The following is a 19,939-nucleotide window of genomic DNA, read 5'->3' as shown; positions in this document are numbered from 1 at the left end:
GTGACTCCAAACCCACAGCAATGTGGTTGACTCTTAACTGCCCTCTGAAATAGCCGAGTGAGACACTCAGTTCAAGGGCAATTATGGATGGACAATAAATGCTGGTCCAGCCACTGACACCCACGTCCCGCGAATGAATACAAAAAGAGAGGCTTCTGAAAGAAAAGTGTTTTTCTTAAATAATTTTTTGGATGTGAGCATCATCAGCAGAACCAGTATTTATCGTCCATCCTTAATTGTCCTTGAGAAGGTGGTGGTGAGCTGCCTTCTTGAACCCGCTGCAGTTCCTGTGGTGTAGATACACCCACAGTGCTGTTAGGGAGGGAGTTCCAGGATTTTGACCCAGAGACAGTGAAGGAACAGCGATATATTTCCAAGTTGGGATGGTGAGTGGCTTGGAGGGGAACTTGTACGTGGTGGTGTTCCCACGTATCTGCTGCCCTTTACCTTCTAGACGGCATGGTTGTGGGTTTGGAAGGTGCAGTCGAAGGAATCCTGACGTGTTGCTCCATCCTATCTCAGAGAATACACCAGAGGAAGTTTGATGAAGATTGGAGGATCTTTTACTGATTCTGTGCTCTATTATGTCATCATGCCACACAGGGTTTGGTGAGAATGGATGGAGCATGGAGACACCGGAGGAGGTGACGGGTAGGGAAGGGAAAGCTACTGTTCTATTCTGCAAGTTCACGCACCCTCACCCAGGATACAAAGGCAACATCACAGTCACGTGGTTGGAAAAGTGGACAAGCATGGTGCTTTTCAGTTACACAAATTATCCGTCGCTAAACTCACAGAGCAGCGGCTTTGCGAATCTCATCCACCAGAACATGGGCAAGCGTTACCGAGTGTTGGGGAATCTGAGAGAAAATGATGCTTCCATAATCATCAAACAGCTATCCCTACAGGAAAACAATCGGCAAACTGTGTGTCGTGTGAATCTGAAGGACTATTCCAATGAAACGTTCCAAAGCTCATTTCAAACAATTCTTGTGGTCGCAGGTAAGAACTTGTCGAAAGTTTATAATCAGGTTGTCGGCAGCTGGGGTGTCAAGAGAATCAAGCAAGGTAGAAGGAGGCCATTTGGCCCTTAGTGTCCATGCTGGTTCTTTGAAAGAGCTATCCAATTATTGCCAGTTCCCATTTCCCTCACCCCACAGTCCTGTTTATTTCCTTTCGAGTCTATCTAACCCCTGAACCCCATCATTCCCAGATACTGACGCACTCCATACCCAAATGCAGCAAGACCTGGGCAATGTCCAGCCCTGAGCTGATAAGTGACAAGTAACATTCGTGCCACACAGGTGCCAGGCAATGACCATCTCCAACAGGAGAGAATCTAACCATCTCCCTTTGATATTCAATGGAATTACCACCACTGAATCCCCCACTATCAACATCTCAGGGGTTACCAGAACAAAACTGGGTAGCCATAGGAATACTAAGGCTACGAAAGCAGGTCAGAAACCAGGTAATCTGAGGCAAGTAACTCATCCTTTGCCTCATATCAAACATAGAAACATAAAAGATAGGAGCAGGAGGAGGCCATTCGGCCCTTCGAGCCTGCTCCGCCATTCATCACAATCATGGCTGATCATCCAACTCAATAGCCTAATCCTGCTTTCTCCCCATAACCTTTGATCCCATTCACCCCAAGTGCTATATCCAGCTGCCTCTTGAATATATTCATTGTTTTGGCTTCAACTACTTCCTGTGGGAATGAATTCCACAGGCTCACCACTCTTTGGGTGAAGAAATGTCTCCTCATCTCCGTCCTAAATGGTCTACCCTGAATCCTCAGACTGTGACCCCTGGTTCTGGACTCCCCCATCATCGGGAACATCCTCCCTGCATCCACCCTGTCTAGTCCTGTTAGAATTTTATAAGTCTCTATGAGATCCCTCCTCATTTGTCTGAACTCCAGCGAAAACAATCCTAACCTAGTCAATCTTTCCTCATACATCAATCCCGCCATCCCCGGAATCAGCCTGGTAAACCTTCGCTGCACTCCCTCGAGAGCAAGAACATCCTTCCTCAGAAAACTGCACACAATACTCTAGGTGTGGCCTCACCAAGGCCCTGTATAATTGCAGCAACACATCCCTGCTCCTGTACTCGAAACCTCTCGCAATGAAGGCCAACATACGATTTGCCTTCTTTACCGAACATATGAATTAGGAGCAAGAGTAGGCTCATTGGGCCACTTCACCATTCAATGTGATCATGGCTCATCTGAATGTGGTCCCAACTTCACCATCCACCTGCCCCTCATTACCTTTGACCTTTGATTCCCTTGTTAGTCAAGAATCTACCTACCTCAACCTTAAATATGTTCATTGACCCAACTTCCACCGCTCCGGGGCAGAGAGTTCCATAGATTCAGGACCCTCTGCGAGAAATGGGAGACCCCTTCTTTAAAACTGCTCCACATCAAAAGTTATGATGCTAAAGAAATGCTCATGGTGTAGGGGGTAACCTATTGGCAGGACAGAGCTAAGAGGAAGCAGAGATTAGAGATAAAGGATACAGATTCCATAAGTGCATGGGGCGGCACAGTAGTACAGTGGTTAGCACTGCTGCTTCACAGCTCCAGGGTCCCGGGTTCGATTCCCGGCTCGGGTCACTGTCTGTGTGGAGTTTGCACATTCTCCTCGTGTCTGCGTGGGTTTCCTCCGGGTGCTCCGGTTTCCTCCCACAGGCCAAAGATGTGCGGGTTAGGTTGATTGGCCAGGTTAAAAAAAATTGCCCCTTAGAGTCCTGGGATGCGTAGGTTAGAGGGATTAGCGGGTAAATATGTGGGGGTAGGGCCTGGGTGGGATTGTGGTCGGTGCAGACTCGATGGGCCGAATGGCCTCCTTATGCACTGTAGGGTTTCTATGATTCTATGATACTTTTCATTTGACAAGATGTAACAGTGATCAATGTTGGGGCCTCAACTATTTACAATCTCTATTAATGGATGAAGGAACTGAATCTTCGGAGAGGGTACAGAAGAGGTTTACCAGGATGTTGCCTAGTCTGGAGGGTATTAGCTATGAGGAGAGGTTGGATAAACACGCTTTGCTCTCACTGGAATGACAGATAGAGGTTTACAAGATTATGAGGGGCATGGACAGAGTGGATAGTCAGATGCTCTTTCCTAGGGTAGAAAAGTCAAGTACTCGGGGACATGGGTTTAAGGCATGTGGGGAAAAGTTTAGAGGAGATGTGCGAGGCAATGTTTTTTACACAGAGGGTGGTGAATATCTGGAGCCGCTGCCCAGGGAGGTGGTGGGAGCAGGTACGATAGCGGCTTTTAAGGGGCATCTAGACAAATACTTGAATAGGATGGGAATGGAAGGATACAGATTCCATAAGTGCATACGGTTTCAGTTTAGACAGGCATCATGATCGGCGCAGGCTTGGAGGGCCGAAGGGCCTGTTCCTGTGCTGTACTGTTCTTTGAATGTATGGTCACTAGATTTGCCAATGACACCACGATAGGCAGGACAGTAAGTTGCCAAGAGGAGGAAAAGTGTCTACAAAGGGATTGTGACAGGTGAGGTGCATGGGCAAAATTTAGCAGTTGCAGTATGACATGGGAGAATAGAAAAGCAGCATCCTATTTAAACAGAGAGAGATTGCAGAACTCGGTGAGGCAGAGGGATCTGGGTGCCCTACTATATGAATCACAATAAGGTTAGTATGCAGGTGCAGCAAGTGAGTAGGAAGGCAATGGGAATGTTCCTGTTTATTTTAAGGGAAATACAATATCCCTTATACAATATAAAAGTGTGGAAGTTTTACTAAAACTGTACAGGGCATTGTGAGACCACACCTGGAATAGTGTGGATTATTTTGGTGCCCCCTTTTGGAAAAGGATTTAATTCCTTTAGAAGCAGTTCAGAGACGGTTCAGTCAACAGGACGGCGCGGTGGCACAGTGGTTAGCACTGCTGTCTCACAGCACCAGGGACGCGGGTTCGATTCCTGGCTTGGGTCGCTGTCTGTGCAGAGTCTGCACATTCTCCCCATGTCTGCGTGGGTTTCCTCCGGGTGCTCTGGTTTCCTCCCACAGTCCGAAGATATGTGGGTTAGGGGATTGGCCATGCTAAATTGATCCTTGGTGTCAGGGGGACCAGCTAGGGTAAATGCCTGGGGTTATGGGGACAGGGCCTGGGTGGGATTGTGGTCGGTATAGACTTGATGAGCTGAATGGCCTCCTTCTGCACAGTACGATTCTATGAACTCATTCCTGGGGGTGAAGATGTTGTCTTATGAGGAAAGGCTGAACAGGTTGGGCCTGTACCCATTGGAGTTGCGAGAAATGATTGTATAGAAACGTATAAGATCTTGAGAGGACATGACAGGGTGGATACAAGGCAGATGTTTCCTCTTGTGGGAGTGACTAGAAATTAGGGGATACAATTTAAAAATGAGACGGGGAATTTCTTTCTCTCAGAGGTTGCCAGTCTGTGGGATTATCTCTCTCAGAAAGCAGTGGAGGCTGGCTCACTGAATTTAACCACGGCAGAGTTAGATTTGTGGGCAGACAGGAAAGTGGAGTTGACACAACCAGCCCAATCCTGACCTTGTCGAATAGCGGAACAGGCTCAAAGTGCCAAATAGCCTCCCCCTCCTCCTGAGTCCGATATTCCTATTACCGTTTTGAAGGAATGCTGCACAGTCAGAGGTGCCGTTTTTCAGGTAAGAACACAAACTGAGGTCGCATCTGATCGTGCGGGTTTTGGAAAGGAGACGTGCTGGTACCCCAAGTGCCCGGACCAATATCTATCCTTCAGCCAATAGCAGTAAACACAATGAAGCTGGTCATTGTTACCACGCTGTGTGTGGGATCTTGCTTTGTGAAAATTAGCTGCTGAGTTTCTGAATGTGCTGAGTTTTTTGTGGGAGGCGATGGCCCAGTGGTATTATCGCCAGAATATTAATCCAGAAACTCAGCTAATGTTCTGGGAACCCGGGTTCGAATCCCGCCACGGCAGCTGGTGGAATTTGAATTCAATAAAAAATCTCTGGAATTACGAATCTACTGATGACCATGAAATCATTGTCGATTGATGGAAAAACCCATCTGGTTCACTAATGTCCCTTTAGGGAAGGAAACCTGCCGTCTTTACCTGGTCTGGCCTACATGTGACTACAGAACCACAGCAATGTCATAGCATAGAATCCCTACAGTGCAGAAGGAGGTCATTCGGCCCATCGAGTCTGCACCAACCACAATCCCACCTCGGCCTTATCCCCATAATTTACCCTAGCTAGTCCCCCTGACACTAAGGGGCAACTTAGCTTGGCCAATCCACCTACCGACATCTTTGGACTGTGGGAGGAAACCGGAGCACCCGGAGGAAACCCACGTAGACACAGGGAGAATGTGCAAACTCCACACAGACAGTGACCCGAGCCGGGAATCGAACCCAAGTGCCTGGTGTTGTGAGGCAGCAGTGCTAACCCACTGTGCCACTGTGCCGCCTGCAATGTGGGTGACTCTCAACTGCCCTCGGGCAACTAGGGATGGACAATCAATGCTGTAAGAAGTCTCACAACACCAGGTTAAAGTCCAACAGGCTTATTTGGTACCACAAGCCACAAGCTTTCAGAGCGCTGCCCCTTCATCAGGTGAGTCCCAGTCCAACGCTGGCATCTCCACCTCATCAATAAATACTGGCCAGCCAGCGACGCCCATGTCCCATGTATGAATAAAAAATAAAGTTTCCTAAACTACAACAGTGAGTGCACTTTGAAAGGACTCCACTGACTATAGAGTGCTTTTGGACATCACGAGGTTGTGAAAGGTGCGATAGAAATGCAGATTTTTCTTGTATTTGTTGTATTCAGTGCGTCACTGTCTGATTCAGTGAAAGTTGCCACACATACAAACCAAATGTAAACTCTCTCCATATTCCCTGTTACTGAATAATCTTTCAAATCCTCCCTCCCTCAGGTCAGAGCGATTCGCGGGCAGTGACTGGGGTGAAGGGAGATTCTGTCACTCTGTCCTGCACCTTCAATCCCCCTCAGCATTCTCCCAGCTCCCTCACTGTCCTCTGGATGAAGAGGAATCCACACAAAGCTTCCACTGTTTTTAGTTGCACTCGTTCCCTCGGGGCTGGTTCTGGCTACACTGACCGAGTCACTGTGAATGAAGGAGATCGATATGAACTGATTGGAAACACAACCCAAGGAGACGCTTCCCTAAGGATGAGGAACCTGCAGCTGATCGACACCGATGATTACTTCTGTCACGTACACATCAGGAATGGGAATCGGGAAAATGTAACTCAGGATGTGATGCAACTCCAGGTTGTTGGTAAGAAAACATTGAGGTCAATGATAACATCAGAACATAACTTTTGACTATCCGTATATTCTGCCATTGGGTCGTCGATTGGTTCTGATTTTTAAAGATTAATTTCCGTGATATGGGCGTCAATGGCTGGGCCAGTATTATTGTCCATCCCTCACTGCCCTTGAGAAGGTGGTGGTGAGCTGCCTTCTTGAACCCTTGCAGTCCATGTGGTGTAGGGACACCCACAGTGCTGTTAGGGAGGGTGTTCCAGGATTTTGACCCAGTGACAGTGAAGGAACAGCGGCATATTTCCAAGTCAGGATGTTGAGTGACTCGGAGGGGAACCTCCAGGTGGGGATGTTTCCAGGTATCTGCTGCCCTTGTCCTTCTAGATGGCCGATGTAGCAGTTTGATATGGCATAGACAAGGTTAATGTGGGACTGAATACAGTCACGCACGCAGTGATGTAAGATACATAACCCAGATGGATATAGATGTGTAAGATCGAGGATTGAGTCAGCTCCATATCTATACCCTCTGGTGTACATATATATACAGCTTTGAGTTGTGGGGAGGTGGTGGCATAGTGGTATTGTCACTGGACTAGTAATCCAGAGACCCAGCGTAATGTTCTGGAGACCTGGGTTCAAATTCCACCACGGCAGATGGTGAAATTTGAATTTAATAAATAAAAATTCTAGAATTACAAGTCTACTGATGACCATGAAACCATTGTCGATTGTCGGAAAAATCCATCCGGTTCACTAATGTCCTTTAGGAAAGGAAATAGAACCATAGAAAATTACAGCTCAGAAACAGGCCTTTGGCCCTTCTTGTCTGTGCCGAACCATTTTTTGCCTAGTCCCACTGACCTGCACTTGGACCATATACTTTGGAGGAAATAATAACAAATGGGATTACTATCTCAATGGAAACAAATTAAAACATGCTACCGTGCAAAGGGACCTGGGGGTCCTTGTGCATGAGACGCAAAAGCCCAGTCTGCAGGTACAACAGGTGATCAAGAAGGCAAATGGGATGTTGGCCTATATTGCGAGGGGGATAGAGTATAAAAGCAGGGATGTCTTGATGCACCTGTACAGGGCATTGGTGAGGCCGCAGCTGGAATACTGTGTGCAGTATTGGTCCCCTTATATGAGGAAGGATATATTGGCATTGGAGGGAGTGCAGAGAAGGTTCACCAGGTTGATACCGGAGATGAGGGGTTTGGATTATGAGGAGAGGCTGAGGAGATTGGGTTTGTACTCGTTGGAGTTTAGAAGGATGAGGGGGGATCTTATGGAGACTTATAAGATAATGCGGGGGCTGGATAGGGTGGAGGCGGAGAGATTCTTTCCACTTAGTAAGGAAGTTAAAACTAGAGGACACAGCCTCAAAATAAAGGGGGGTCGGTTTAAGACAGAGTTGAGGAGGAACTTCTTCTCCCAGAGGGTGGTGAATCTCCGGAATTCTCTGCCCACTGAGGTGGTGGAGGCTACCTCGCTGAATATGTTTAAAGCGCGGATGGATGGATTCCTGATCGGTAAGGGAATTAAGGGTTATGGGGATCAGGCGGGTAAGTGGTACTGATCCACGTCAGATCAGCCATGATCTTATTGAATGGCGGGGCAGGCTCGAGGGGCTAGATGGCCTACTCCTGCTCCTATTTCTTATGTTCTTATGTTCTTATATCCCTCCACACCCCTCTCATCCATGAACCCGTCCAAGTTTTTCTTAAATGTTAAAAGCATTTACCACTTTATCCGGCAGCTCATTCCACACTCCCACCACTCTCTCCGTGAAGAAGCCCCCCCTAATATTCCCTTTAAACTTTTCTCCTTTCACCCTTAACCCATGCCCTCTGGTTTTTTTCTCCGCTAGTCTCAGCGGAAAAAGCCTGCTTGCATTCACTCTATCTATACCCATCAAAATCTTATACAAAATCTGCCATCCTTACCCAGTCTGGCCCACATGTAACTCCAGAGCCACAGCAGTGTGGCTAACTTTTCAATGCCCTCAGGGATGGGCAATAAATGCTGGCCCAGCCAGCGACACCAACATCTCATGAACAAATTTTAAAAAGTAAAGACTTATTACTAATATATTCAAGGCTATGAAGTCTACTTCATGCTGACGGAAACAGAGTTTTTCAGTGGTGATTGTGGGTTTGGAAGGTGCCGTCGGAGGAGCCCTAGCGAGTTCCTGCAGTGAATCTTGTCGATAATACACACTGCTGCCACTCTGCGTTGCTGGTGAAGGGAGTGAATGTTTGATGTACAGCATGTGTTTGAAGACACTAAAACCTACTTCATAGAATCATAGCATGATACAGCACAGAATGAGGCTATTCGGCCCATCGTGTCTTTGAAACAGCTATCCAATTAATCGTAGAACCATCACAGCACAGAAAGAGATCCCTTTGAGTTGATGCGGCCACTCTATCCGTTCAGTCCCACTCCCCATTGTCTGGCTTATTTCCCTTAAGTGCCAATCCAATTTTCTTTTGAATTATTGATTGCCTCCTCTTCCATCACCCTGATAGACAGTGAGCTCCAGGTCACTTCCAATCAGTGTATTTCTCACATTCCCCTACTGCATCTCTGTCCAAAAACCTTCAATCTGTGTCTCCATTCCATCACAACAGCTTTTCTTTCTCTATCTTATCTAAATCCTGTACACCTCCATCAAATCCCCCCTCAGTCTCCTTTATTCCATCCCCAGTTTCTCCAGCCTAACCTTGTCACTCCTCATTCCTGGACAACTCTTTCTCTGCACCCTATCTTGGACTCTCTCATATTCTCTAAAGTGTGGGGACCAGAATTGGACGCAATACCCCAGCTGTGGCCTAACCCGAGTTTTGTAAAGATTCAACATAACTTCCCCGCTTTCGTCCTCCACGCCTCTATCTATGAAGCCCAAGATACAACATGCTTTGTGAGCCACACTCTCAATATGTTCCGCCACCTTGCATGATGAGGCACCTTCTATCGCTGCACTTACTTTAGAATTTTGCCATCAGTTTAGATTGCTTCTGTCAAAATGCATCGCCTGTTATAAAATCCACCTGCCACTTGTTTGCTTGCTCGGCTAGCCCATCTATATCTTAGAATCCCTACAGCACAGAAGGAAGCCATTCGGCCCATCGAGCCTGCACCAACAACAATCTCACCCTATCCCCGTAACCCCACATATTTACCCTGCTAATCCCCCTGAAACTAAGGTCAATTTAGCATGGCCAATCCACCTAACCCGCACATCTTTTGTGGGAGGAAACCCGAAGGAAGTCCACGCAGACACGGGGAGAATGTGCAAACTCCACACAGGCAGTGACCCAAGCCGGGAATCAAACCCAGGTCCCTGGCGCTGTGAGGCAGCAGTGCTAATCACTGTGCCTCTTGCTAGGTATCCTCACTATTTGCCAATCCTCCGAGCTCAGTGTCATTGGAAAATTTTGAAGTTTAACTTTGTTTTCCAATACCCATTTATCGATACCAAATGAGTAAAATGGACCAGGCGTTATTCAATGTGAAATGTTTATTCTCTCGGATTTTATAGATGTGAGCATGTTGGTCACATTTGGTCCCTGGCACTGTAGAGCAGCAGTCCTAACCAGTGTACCACCGTGCCGCCCTGTGGGAGTATGAGAGCCATGGATTGATGAAGGAGACATTAAAGCTCATTCAAGGTGAATTAGGTGTGTAGAACCATAAAGCAGCCAATTTATTTCAATCCCCAACTCTTTAAAAATTAAAAACAGCCTGCCTGTGTCAGCGAGTGTTGAAAATAATCTGTTCCATTAATTATAATAGCTGCTTCTTGACATTACCCCAAAGGTTATTATTATATTATTATTAATGGTTGGTGGCTTTTTACAACCTACAATTATCCCAGGAGGGGTGCAGTAAGTTTATAGCTTGATTGACAGCTCAAATAGATTATTAAAGGATTAGCTGTCTTTGATGTGGGGTTAGGAATATGTTTGCTTTGATAAGGGATCAAGTACTCAAGGTTATTTTAAAGTTTGAATGAAGATTCATGAATGGGAGTATTTTTATTATAGTCAAAGCATTAATAGCTATTTATAATTTTACGCTATTTTGTCTCAACATGTCTCCTGATATCTGCTCATGGTGGATACTTGGCATGGAGGGTGAAAGGGCAAGGGGTGGTGGGTGGAAGGACATGGATTAGCATGAATTTGCATGAAGTTGGCACGGTGGTTATAAGGCTCCGTGGGAGGTGGGTGGGAGGGGGGCATGCATGCAGTGTGGATGAGGGTGGAGGTGATGAGATATGATGTTTCAGCGTTTAAGAGTCCAATATTTGACAAAGCAACTGGGACAAAGTCCCAGAGAACTGAGGTGGGCCCTCTATACGGCCTGCCTCGGCACCCTGGAGCCGTGTGGCTGCCTCCCATCTGCATCTGAGGAAGGGGGACCCAACTTTATCCTACACCAATGTTCCCATCGCACCCCCCTCCCCCTCATCATCCCAACGGTGGGAAAACTGCAGTTTTTGGAACACTTTTTCCCAGGTTGACTCGAGCTACCTGGTTCAGGATCGAAAATCTGGTCCCATTACCACTAAGCACCCCTCTCCCCCTATTTTAACTCGGTCTACCCCTGCCTTTGTTCCAAAATAATCTATTATCCTCAGTCTTGAAAGCTCTGACTCACATCAGCATTCACAATTCTTTGGAGAAGCAGATACTCAGGGTGGGACTTTACTGCCTCACTCGACCTGAAACCGGAAAACCCGAGGTCAACGGACCTTTCCATGGTCTGCCCCTCGCCCGCTCCAATTCCCGTGGCGGCGGGATGGTAAAATTCCAGCCTCAGCGTCTAATATGGTGAAACTCTGAAACGGGGAGAAAGGGGGGTCTCACTTTTCACTCAAGTCCGGACCCTGTATTTAGTACAAACAACACGGAACACACTCTGGATACAATTTCCACTTTGTGAAAATCCTTTATTAACACTATTTAAAACACCAGTTGCTTAGTAAGACCTGTGTGCAGGAGTTCATTCCGGGCTAGTCAGTCTGCTCAGCAAGTTCTCCCACACGGACTTACTTGTTTTTTGCAAAAATATACTTTATTTGTAAAAGATTACAAGCTTGTCCTTGCAAAAAGTGCAGTGGCATTTAAATATTTTTTTTTGTAGAAATATACTTTATTCATTAAATCTCTTACAAAACATTTCAAATTGTCATTTCAGTAAAGTGCAATGATATTCACACTTTCTACAGAGATTCAGATAAGATTTCAAAAAAAGGGTGACACGGTGGCACAGTGGTTAGCACTGCTGCCTCATAGTGCCAGGGACCCTGGTTCGATTCCTGGCTTGGGTCACTGTCCATATGGAAGTTGCAAGTTCTCCACGTGTCTGCATGGGTTTTCCTCCTGTTTCCTCCCAAAAGATGTATGGGTTAAGTGGATTGGCCATGCTAAATTCTCCCTCGGTGTACCCGAACAGGCGCCAGGTGACTGGGGGATTTTCACAGTAACTTCATTGCGGTGTTAATGTAAGCCTACCTGTGACTAATAAACAAACTTTTTAAAAAACACTCTGATGTTCTTCAATTCAGTAATGAGATCATTACAAGCATTTCAATATTCTGTCTACATTGATCAAGTCATTGTATTTGCAAAAATCTACCTTATTCATAAACTATCTGAAAGAACATTACAAATAATTCAAACAGGCCATCACACAACGTGCAATGAAATTGAACTCTGACGAAGGGTCATCCAGACTCGAAATGTTGGCTCTATTCTCTCTCCTCAGATGCTGTCAGACCTGCTGAGATTTTCCAGCATTTTTGGTTTTTGTTGCAACGTGCATCATATTACACCCTGAGGGGCTTCAATGCAGTCAAAGAAATATTACAGACATTTCAAAACAGTCATTACAAATTGTGCAAAGGTATTGAAGTTGTCCACAGAGATCAAGTGGCACTCTTGAAGTGTTCCAATACAATTGTAATACATGTCACATTCACTGTATATATTCAATGTGTGCGCTATGGGCTATTCCCAGGGGCGCACACCGAGACAAGCATCAGCTACTGCTGAAGGAAGGATCATCAACTCGGAGAAAGACACTCTTTGGTCTCCCCGAAACTTGTTGATCTCCAGTACAAATAGTTGTCCCCGACCGAGTCTTGCAGACTGGCACATTCCAAGGTCCATGACCACGTGCTGAGGGACACACTAAAGCTTGGGGCAGTCGACACGGAGACAGAGTGGGGAAGGTCACTGTCTAAGACCTTTCAGCCACAGTGAACTGTGGCACGGTGTCACAGTGGTTAGCACTGCTGCCTCACAGCGCCAGGGACCCAGGTTCAATTCCGGCCTCGGCTGACTGTCTGTGTGGAGCTTGCACGTTCTCCCCGTGTCTGCGTGGGTTTCCTCCGGGTGCTCCGGTTTCCTCCCACACTCCAAAGATGTGCGTGTTAAGTGGACTGGTCAAGCTAAATTGCCCCTTAGCGTCAGGTGAATTAGCAGGGTAAATACGGGGGGATAGGGCCTGGGTGGGATTGTGGTCAGTGCAGACTCGATGGGCCGAATAGCCTCTTTCTGCACTGTAGGGATTTTATGATTCTCTGAACCGAGGGGAGGGGAACTGTATAGACCTCCCTCAAGCTGTATGACTCACATTGACCAAATCGCCCCGTGACTGACCAAGTCAAACTTCCCTGACTGTAGAGCCAATGTCCTTGTGGGCTGTGGTTTTATCAACCTTTCTGACCCTGCTCTCATACCTCAAATTGGGTCATTCAATTGAGTTTCAGTTCTTTATCAATCCCACCAAAGCTATGCAAGACCACCCACACGTGGTCACAGGCTCTCAACAGGAGACAGGAGGGACTCCAGGTGCAAACAGCCATGGATAAGATACCTGTATCTTGATAAGACAGGAAAAAAAAACATTTGTACGTATCCAGGGAGGACATTGTCCATGTGGGTTGTTGTGGAGGGAGTGTCTGGTGGTGCAATTAGTCTGAACCTGATAACATGACCTGTCACCTTTAGTGTGTGTGTGTGTCCCTGTTCAATTAAAACTGTCTTTATTTTCAGAAAGCTCCAGTGATGATGCCCTCAGTCAAAATTCTTCTTCCTTCATCCTGATGTGCTCTGCACTCCATGTTTCTGCCAACATTGAGTTCCAGACACTGCTCCACACCACAACTGGTTACATTTCACTCACAACAGAAATGCACAGCATGTTAAACATAGCATAACAGAAATACACAACATGTTAAACATAGCATAACAGAAATACACAACATGTTAAACATAGCGTAACAGGAATACACGACATGTTAAGCATAGCATAACAGGAATATCAGCAATATCAAAATACCTTACAATATCCTCTAATGTTTCCCAATTTCACAGGCAAATTGTTCAGATTTTAAGATAACAGGGTTCCTTTATCACAAGGAACAGATTCTCCATATCAAACCTATCAAACTCTTTTTTAAAATCGACGATTTACCCCTTTACTTTTGATTTGATTTTGATTTGATTTATTATTGTCACATGTATTAACATACAGTGAAAAGTATTGTTTCTTGCGCGCTATACAGACAAAACATACCGTTCATAGAGAAGTAAATGAGAGAGTGCAGAATGTAGTGTTACAGTCATAGCTAGGGTGTAGAGAAAGATCAACTTAATGCAAGGTAAGTCCATTCAAAAGTCTGACAGCAGCAGGGAAGAAGCTGTTCTTGACTCGGTTGGTATGTGACCTCAGACTTTTGTATCTTTTTCCTGACAGAAGAATGTGGAAGAGAGAATGTCCAGGGTGCGTGGGGTCCTTAATTATGCTGGCTGCTTTGCCGAGGCAGTGGGAAGTGTAGACTGAGTCAATGGATGGGAGGCTGGTTTGTGTGATGGATTGGGCTACATTCACGACCTTTTGTAGTTCCTTGCGGTCTTGGGCAGAGCAGGAGCCATACCAAGCTGTGATACAACCAGAAAGAATGCTTTCTATGGTGCATCTTCAAAAGTTTTTGAGAGTCGTAGCTGACATGCCAAATTTCCTTAGTCTCCTGAGAAAGTAGAGACATTGGTGGGCTTTCTTAACTATAGTGTCAGCATGGGAGGGGGGATCAGGACAGGTTGTTGGTGATCTGGACACCTAAAAATGTGAAGTTCTCGACCATTTCTAATTTGTCCCTGTTGACGTAGACAGACATCATTAAGTCCTGGTTTCATTCTGATGAATCTGTGCGAGATACCAACATCTCGCACATCCTCCGTGAACCCCAATTATCCCTCGTGAAATGTCTTTCCCCAAGTGGAATATGTTCTTGTGATGGGTGAAATATTTACCTGAACAGAGAGCGTAGATGTCGGCCTGGTGTTCAACTTTGCCCCGAGTTTATAATGATCAAGCTGTAGACAGGACTCCAGATTACAAATCACAGCTTTGCGGTTTAGTCTTCATTCAGGTTCCTTCGAACTTTACCAATTTCCCTCCCTAACAGCACTGTGGGTGTACCTACACCACATGGACTGCAGCGGTTCAAGAAGAAGTCTCACAACACCAGGTTAAAGTCCAACAAGCTTATTTAGAATCATAAGCTTTCGGAGCGCAGCTCCTTCATCAGGTGACTCAGCGCTCTGAGAGCTCGTGATTCCAAATAAACCTATTGGACTTTAACTTAGTGTTGTGAGACTTCTCACTGTGCCCACCCCAGTCTCACACTGGCATCTCCATATTGTGGTTCAAGAAGGCAGCAGCTCACCACCACCTTCTCAAGGGGCAGTTAAGGATGGGCAATAAATGCTGGCTTAACCAGCAATGCCCGCATTCCCAGAATGTTTATCTGCATCTCTCCTTCTTTCCCCAAGTCCCAGCCACTATCCTGGAGCTGTTGGCAGTGAGCGATGATGTAACTGGAGAGAGCATTGTGTGCCGGGTTGAAGCGGTGCCACCTGCCAACATCACGTGGATCGATCCTGAGGGCAGCTCAGTGCCCGGGAACAGCACTGACACAACAGTCACACGAGAGCTGGACAAGCATCAAGCCATAGGAGAGTTTCGTAACCCAATACTGAGAGGGACGTACAGCTGTGTGGCTGTAAATGAACACGGGAGAGACGTCCGTCAGATCCGCCTCACCGCTGATAACTACTACTCAAATTTCATCATCGGGATGTTCTGCCTGATCCCGTTGGTTAAATTTCTCCTCCTCCTGATAACAGGAATCATTCTCTTCATCAAAATAAAAGGTACCTCCATTTAGCTTTGCCTGTTCTGTGATTTCCAGCAGGAACCAGCAGAATATGTCCGTTTAATTGGAAAAGAATGGACCCTCAATATCACTGACAGTGACCATCCAAACAGAAAGTATTGGATAAGCTCAGCAGGTCTGACAGCGTCTGTGGAAAGAGAAGCAGAGTTCAGGTTTCGAATCGAGGGCACAACCTCAGGCTAAAGGGACGATCCTCTAAAACAGAGATGAGGAGGAATTTCTTCAGCCAGAGAGTGGTGAATCTGTGGAACTCTTTGCCGCAGAGGAGGCCGGGTCATTGAGTGTCTTTAAGACAGAGATAGATAGGTTCTTGATTGATAAGGGGGTCAAGGGTTATGGGGAAAAGGCAGGAGAATGGGGATGAGAAAAATATCAGCCATGATTGAATGGAGGAGCAGACTCGATGGGCCGAGTGGCCTAATTCTGCTCCTATGTCTTATGGTCTTATTGCCCAAATTACCCTTCTACAGAACTGAGGAGAGGTAAAACAGTAATGAAACATGTAGTAGGAGAGATGGGTGAAGGAGGTGGGGCAGAATAGAAGAACAGAGATAGGTTAGGATAAAGGAGATATTGAGAAAGGTGTCATGGACATGGGACAGAGGGGAGTGTTAATGGGGCCATTAAGGAATGAAGAGTGCTAATTGAGGCAAAACATAAAAAAGCAGAATTAAATTGATAAACCTGCTTCTCCCCAGCTTGGTAAAGGGATGGTGGCACAGTGCTAATGTCCCTGAGCTAGTGATCCAGAGGCCTGGACCAATGCTCGAGAAACATCAATTCAATTCAAGGTTGGCACGGTGGCACAGTGGTTAGCACTGCTGCCTCACAGCACTAGGGACCTGGGTTCAATTCTGCGTGGAGTTTGCATGTTCTCCCCGTTTCTGCGTGGGTTTCCTCCGGGTGCTCCGGTTTCCTCCCACACTCCAAAGATGTGCGGGTTAGGTGGATTGGCCATGCTAAATTGCCCCTCAGTCTCAGGGGGACTAGGAGGGTAAATACATGTGGTAACTAGGATAGGGGGGGTCCAAGAAAAAAATAAAGTTTAGTTATTAGTCACAAGTAAGGCTTACATTGACGCTGCAATGAAGTTACTGTGAAATTCCCCTAGTCACCACACTCTGGCACTTGTTCGGGTCAATGCACCCTAACCTGCACGTCTTTCAGACTGTGGGAGGAAACCGGAACACCCGGAGGAAACCCACGCAGACACGGGGAGAATGTGCAAACTCCACACAGACAGTGACCCAAGCCGGGATCAAACCCGGTCCCTGGCACTGTGAGACAGCAATGCTAACCACGGGGTCACCGTGCTGTCCTTGTGAACCAGTAAACGGGATTAAGGGATAAGTCAATAAAGATGCAACAGCAGGCACTTAGAGCAATATTTAATAACACATAGAACATTCCAATGAGAAAGGAAAATTCCAAGGGCAGGACCCACCATCCATGGTTAACAAAAAGAGTTAAAGGCAGTCTGAAACTTAAAGAAAAAGCATATAATTTTGCAAAGATGTCTGGCAGATCAGAAAATTGGACAGAATATAAAAGAAGCAAAGAATGAATAAAAGATTAATAAGGAGGGAAACATTAGAGTACAAGAGAGAGTTAGCTAGACACATAAAAACAGAATGGTAAGAGGTTTTATAAATATTTAAATAAGACAAGAGTTAACCGAGTGAGTGTTGGTCCTTTAGAAAGTGAGTCTGGGGAATTAATAATAGAAAAGTAAGGAGATAAATTGAACAGGTATTTTGTACCGGTCTTCGCTATGGAGGATACAAGTAACATCCCAGAAATAGCTGTAAATTGGGGTGGCACGCTGGCACAGTGGTTAGCACTGCTGCCTCACAGTGCCAGGGTCTCAGGTTCAATTCCCGGCTTGGGTCACTGTCTGTGTGGAGTTTGCACGTTCTCCCCGTGTCTGCGTGGGTTTCCTCCGGGTGCTCCGGTTTCCTCCCACAGTCCAAAAGACCTGCTGGTTAGGTGCATTGGCCATGCTAAATTCTCCCTCAGCGAACCCAGACAGGCGCTGCAGTGTGGCGACGAGGGGATTTTCACAGTGACTTCATTGCAGTGTTAATGTAAGCCTATCTGTGAATAATAAATAAAATTTCAAGCTTGAAAAGAACCAGGAAATGGAAGGGAGGAACTCAGGAAAATTACAATCACCAGAGTTTTAAAATAAGTGTATAGTGTGATAGTTGATACACTGGTTTTAATTTCCAAAATTCCCTAGATGTGGGAATAACATTCAGGGCTATGGGCCAAGTGCTGGTAGACGGGATTAGGTGGGAGTTCAGGTGTTTCTAATGTGTCGGTGCAGATTCGATGGGCCGAAGGGTCTCTTCTGTGCTGTATGATTCTATGATTTTAAGGTTCCATTGGATTGGAATATAGAAAATGTAACTCCTTTATTCAAAAAGGGATGGAGACAGAAAGCAGTTAGCCTAACAACTGTCACAGGGAAAATGTTAGAAGCCATTTTTAAAGAAGTTATAGCCCGACACTTGGAAAAGTTCAAGGCAATCAGACAGAGTCAACATCGTTTGTGAAAGGGACATCATTGGGTGGGATTTTCTGGCTGCGCTCGCCCCGAAACCAGAAAATCCCGCCCAAGGTCAATGGACCTTTCCTTGGTCTACCCCTTGCCCACTCCGATTCCGGTGATGGGCGGCACTGGAAAATTCACCCACATTCCGAACTAACTATTTGCAGTTCTTTGAAGGACTAACATGTGCTGTGAATAAAGGGGAACTGGTAGATGTAGTGTACTTAGATTTCTAGAAGGCATTTGATATGGTGCCATATCAAAGGCTATTTCAGAAAATAAAAGCTCGTGGTGTAGGGGGTAACATTTTGGCATGGATAGAAGGTTGGCTGGCTCACAGGAAGCAGAGAGTACGCAAAGGTAAATGAACCTTTTTCAGGTTGGCAGGAAGTAACGAGTGATTTGCCATAGGGATCCGTGCTGGGACCTCAACTGTTTGCAATTTCTATAAATGACTTGGATGAAGGGACCAAAGGTGTGGTTGTTAAATTTGCTGATGACACCAAGATAGGTAGGAAAGTAAGTTGTGGAGAGGGCATAAGGAGGCTACAAAGGGATATAGACAGGTTACTGAGTGGGCAAAGATCTGGCAAAATGAAATATCATGTGGGAAAATGTGAAATTGCTCATTTTGGCAGGAAGAATAAAATAGGAACATTTTATCTAAATGGCGAGAGGTTGCAGAGCTTTGAGATGCAGAGGGATCTGGGTGTCCTAGTGCATGAATCACAAAAGACCAGTTTGTACAGCAAGTAATTAGGAAAGTTAATGGAATGTTTTTAATTATTGTGAGGGGAATTGTAAGTAGGGAGATTATGCTTCAGTTGCACAGGGCACTGGTGAGACCACATTTGGAGTATTGTGTACAATACCATGGAACCATAGAGTGGTTACAGAGCAGAAAGAGGCACTGACTCTCTGAAAGAGCACCCCACCCAGACCCATCTCCTTGCCCTATCCTCGCAACCCCGTGCATTTACCATGGCCAATCCACCCAACCCACTCACCTTTGGACACTAAGGGGCAATTTAGCATGGCCATCCACCTAACCCGCGCATCTATGGACTGTGGGAGGAAACCGGAGCACCCGGAGAAAACCCACGCAGACACAGGGAGAATGTACAGACTCCAATCAGATAGTGACCCCAGGCTGGAATCGGACCTGGGTCCCTGGAGCTGTGAGGCAGCAGTGTTGACCTTGGGGCAGCCAGGATCTTATTAAATGGGGTAGCAGGCTCGAGGGGCCGAATGGCCTACACCTGCTCCTTGTTTGTAAATTCAGTCTCCTTCAAAAATCTTAAGCATATTCCTGAACTTTGAGGTTGGCGATCTGGCCTTACTCTATAGTGTTAAATTTAATTTCTATATTATTCTTTATTTTAACTATCTCTTATATATCGTATATTTAAAATACTGACTACTGGACTAACTCCAGTTGAATATTTACTCTTCTGTTTTTTCCCCACAGATTAAGTGACTCTACAACCTGAGGGTGAGAAAACGGCAATTCCCCCCCACATGACCCTTTGTTTGTCTCCTGTCCCTCTGCGCTAGGCCTCGGTCCTGAATGTGGTTCGCAGTGGGGCATCCGCAGTGTTAGTTTATCTGTTTTTATTTTGCTCTCCGGGCTTACTCTCCCACTGCAGTGCCGAGGGAGTGCTGCACTGTCAGAGGCACTGCCTTTCTGATGGGGTGTTAAACTGAGGCCCTGTCTGGCCTGAGTGTAAAATATCCCACGGTGACTATCCTGGGAAAGGGCTGACCAGTATTTATCTCTAAGATAACAACACTGAATACAGATTACATGGTCAACACCTCATTGCTGCTGCCAGGATC

At 46.1% G+C, this 19,939-nt stretch overlaps 1 protein-coding gene across 1 annotated transcript; it reads left to right on the top strand.

Moving 5' to 3' along the window:
• The first annotated feature begins 626 nt into the window (after positions 1–626).
• LOC144494691 (sialic acid-binding Ig-like lectin 15) lies at positions 627–19,617 on the top strand. Its single transcript, XM_078213892.1, has 4 exons — positions 627–1,002; positions 5,944–6,309; positions 15,149–15,529; positions 19,572–19,617. The coding sequence occupies exons 1-4, from the start codon at positions 627–629 to the stop codon at positions 19,574–19,576; spliced, it is 1,128 nt and encodes a 375-aa protein (XP_078070018.1). The 3' UTR covers positions 19,577–19,617.
• Positions 19,618–19,939: the final 322 nt, after the last annotated feature.

This window comes from Mustelus asterias, chromosome 6 (genome assembly GCF_964213995.1).
Source record: "Mustelus asterias chromosome 6, sMusAst1.hap1.1, whole genome shotgun sequence".
In the NCBI taxonomy this organism is placed as follows: Eukaryota; Metazoa; Chordata; class Chondrichthyes; order Carcharhiniformes; family Triakidae; genus Mustelus; species Mustelus asterias.
Note: the sequence above shows the minus strand (reverse complement) of the source record. Positions and strands in the feature narration are given on the sequence as shown.

What these genes read in the sequence shown, in the direction of transcription:
- LOC144494691 (XM_078213892.1), top strand. Translation starts at nt 627, where the DNA reads ATGGAGACACCGGAGGAGGTGACGGGTAGGGAAGGGAAAGCTACTGTT. An exon ending in AACAATTCTTGTGGTCGCAG is followed by an intron (nt 1,003 to 5,943) that starts GTAAGAACTTGT and finishes TCCCTCCCTCAG; the next exon opens with GTCAGAGCGATTCGCGGGCA. An exon ending in GATGCAACTCCAGGTTGTTG is followed by an intron (nt 6,310 to 15,148) that starts GTAAGAAAACAT and finishes TCTTTCCCCAAG; the next exon opens with TCCCAGCCACTATCCTGGAG.